Source organism: Plasmopara halstedii, assembly GCF_900000015.1.
Source record: "Plasmopara halstedii genome assembly, contig: Scaffold_2904, whole genome shotgun sequence".
Lineage (NCBI taxonomy): Eukaryota > Oomycota > Peronosporomycetes > Peronosporales > Peronosporaceae > Plasmopara > Plasmopara halstedii.
In genome coordinates this window covers 699,049-702,052 of record NW_020189809.1, presented here as the reverse complement: position 1 = coordinate 702,052, position 3,004 = coordinate 699,049, and the positions used below count along the sequence as shown (strand labels likewise).

Sequence of the window (3,004 nt, the reverse complement as noted above, 5' to 3'; positions counted from 1 at the left end):
AATACCAGTAATGAGTTTGTTCAACCCTTAATCTCGTTAAGGCATGGTTTGCGTTTGTGCAATACAACATACAATGTCACAGAAAAACCTGGACAGGATATATGGTATGTCGACCGCATGTCATTGCGTAACCCCGTTTCAGTGGCTCATGACATCATAGAATCAAGGTCAAAACATGATTTGAGATAAATGCTCGTTAACACTAGCGCGTTCCAACCATCGTTCTTGTATCAGGCAAGGGCGTGAGGCAAGGGCGTGAGCCGTGGTTTCACTCTTAAAATAGAGCTGGACCAGTAATCAGCATTGTGGCTGCCAATTACTCTGCAACTGGCTTAAATGCGGCATCCAGCCGATCGTTCCTTCGTATGATGTACAGTAAGCATACGTTAGACCCAAATTTACAGCGGCGATTACTCGGGCACCACCGCAGCGAAGCCATATGCTACCCTTTAGAAGATTCATTTGAAGAGTTTCTCCTTATGTGGGATCTAGCTGATATTTTAATCACAATGAGCGCGCTCATCATAACAAATCACCACATCATGACACCATGGACCTCGTAGTATGCTGCTACGCACGAGAACATGCGGTGCATTAGATTGTAAAGCACCACCCGCACATTTTGTGTTGTTTTAGATTCTCCATGAGAATGTAAAGTGGATGGACAAAGGGGGGCATCAATGGAGCTGTGCACAAATGAGGAATAAATCATCTAGACAAATGAATACGTGTAAATGTGAAATAGCACTGGCATAGAAAAGTATCACCTGTTACTTCTGTGACAAGGGTGGAGATTGGATTGCTGAGTGCCTAGTGCAAGTTTGCAAGATTTTCAAGCAACCGCAGCGCGCTGCACAGAAAGATAACAACTATCCATTTTTGATAGATCACATGTACTGCCAAGTCGAGCGTGTTTAGCTTCATAGCTCAGGCTTCGCAGCCTCAAAGACATACAAAAGATATTTCCTGTTATCCTGTCATGTTACTGACGATGCTGTAGATTGAAGACTTTGCTATGTTGATATTAACTCCTTAAGAATTAAAGAGCAAGTATGCCGATGTTTATGGTGCGGAGCGGAGCGTGATGAAAAGTCTGTGCAGAGGAAGAAGCAACGAGTTGGGAAGAAAATTTCAAATTGTTTAGTATATCGAAGTTTTACTGTCAGTATGCCCATTCCACTTCCACGCCTGAACATACGACGTCATAGAGGATGCCAAATAGGTAATGTCCTGCTAGCTTACCGAAATCAGGCACCTTTTGCTTACCGACGTCTTACTGGATAAGCAGACTAGCGATGGGACTGGTTGCTCTTGGACTGGGAAATTTGAAGTATTATCGAAAGTGACAGTAGCGCATTTTTTAAGCTGTTGAACGTATTCAGGCAAGCAACTCACGCTTTCGGCGTTGGGCCGTCAATTGTCACTTTTTTCACTGCCGTTGTAGACATGAGCTCTTTCAGCTTGTCTTATTGTTCAGAGGACAAATAGAACAAAATGTCGTATTTAATTTATACAGAGGATACCGCTCATTAAGACTCGGTCGTCGAATTTACGACAACTGCTATCACGTGCAAAAGAGTTACCGTGCATCTTACGCAGAGAAAGATTTACTTCACCAGTCCACGTTGACTTGCGTACCTAGAATGGATTCCTACTCATAGGTGTAGCTTAAAGCCCATAGTTGTCGAAGTTTAACATTAATATTCGGGTCATGTGAAGCCATGCAGTCCCAATTGTTTCTAGGCATCGCAAACTTACGTATTATGAGCAAGAGTCGAAAACGGTAGACACCACTGAGGGTAACAAATTGAGGATATTATTGTCGAAGTTTTGATTGAACGTTTCAAATGTTGGGGACTTTGAGAACGTCAACAAATTTAGATCAGGACCACAATATGATCTCAACCTAGGTATGATCTAGCTGGAACGCCGTGAGCCATAGATCGACTGGATAGTTGAAGACACCGGGTGCCATGCTCTTCTCTCGTAGTGGAGTTGCAATAGGTCGCCACCTCTGCAAATATTGCAATGATCCCTGGACTGGACCCAGATAGCATAAGGGGGCTAGTGTCGGCATGTCGTTACCCGTAGAGTATAACTGTGAGGAGCAGAATAATTGCAGCAGTGAGCTGAGATCCTGGCGATTATTTTTGGTTTGACGAACAAAAGCAACTGTGTGCCGCTATCTCCAGGATTTGGCATCGCTAGGACAAGTAAAGGGGCTTGGTGTTGCGGACTTCCAATCAAGAATATGTATGTAACAGAACCAACTGCCTACTACTTTCTTGCACTGTTATGCGCAAGAAATTTTTTCTTATTTACGTGTGCGGTAGCTGGCAAAACGAAAAGAGAATTAATTCTATAAAGGCAAGTACATAAATGTTATTTTATTGTTATTTATGAAACTCCCTATCTGACGATCCAATCACATCCAATAGCGTCATATCATGAATATTCTATATGAATTCAGGACATCATTCGTTATCCCTCTGATATCTAGCTACGGCTGTTTCTATCTTGTTTGTTCCTTAGCACTCTTTTGTCTCAAATCTTGAGCTAGACACTTGAAATGTTTCACGTGCTTGTTGGTTACATTTGGTACACACGAAACGTTATGTTTTCAGCCATTCTACATTTTACTTGTCTCTTCTTGAGCAAGGCTTTCACGATATACAATTTCTTTTTCGCCTAAATCGTCGTTGTTACTTTTATAATAGGTCGCGTTTAAAATGGATCCGGATTTTTTTGTAAATCTTAATCAAACCACATCAAACACATTATGACCACGATACATCGATTCGGGTACACTGAGCTTTGGCATTATCATCGATGATTTGATAAATCTCAAATGGTCCGATAGAATGCGGCACAAGCTAGGGCTTTTCGGTCGCCTGTCCGATATGTGTATGTGTCAATGGTATACTCCTTGTGCAGCGGGGCTGCCGTAGCGTTGCGCTTAGAGGAAGCGTAACTTAGGTCACCGACCTTTCGTTTTATACTTTGC

The 3,004-nt window shown here is 42.4% G+C and overlaps 1 protein-coding gene across 1 annotated transcript; it reads right to left on the bottom strand.

Moving 5' to 3' along the window:
- Positions 1-34: 34 nt before the first annotated feature.
- On the bottom strand, positions 35-1,332 carry PHALS_15101 (uncharacterized protein). The gene has a single exon (XM_036407192.1). The coding sequence runs from the start codon at positions 710-712 to the stop codon at positions 533-535; it is 180 nt and encodes a 59-aa protein (XP_036263440.1). The 5' UTR covers positions 713-1,332; the 3' UTR covers positions 35-532.
- Between the last annotated feature and the right edge of the window lie 1,672 nt (positions 1,333-3,004).

Coding starts and splice junctions, on each gene's coding strand:
- PHALS_15101 (XM_036407192.1), bottom strand. CDS start 712: ATGATTTATTCCTCATTTGTGCACAGCTCCATTGATGCCCCCCTTTGT.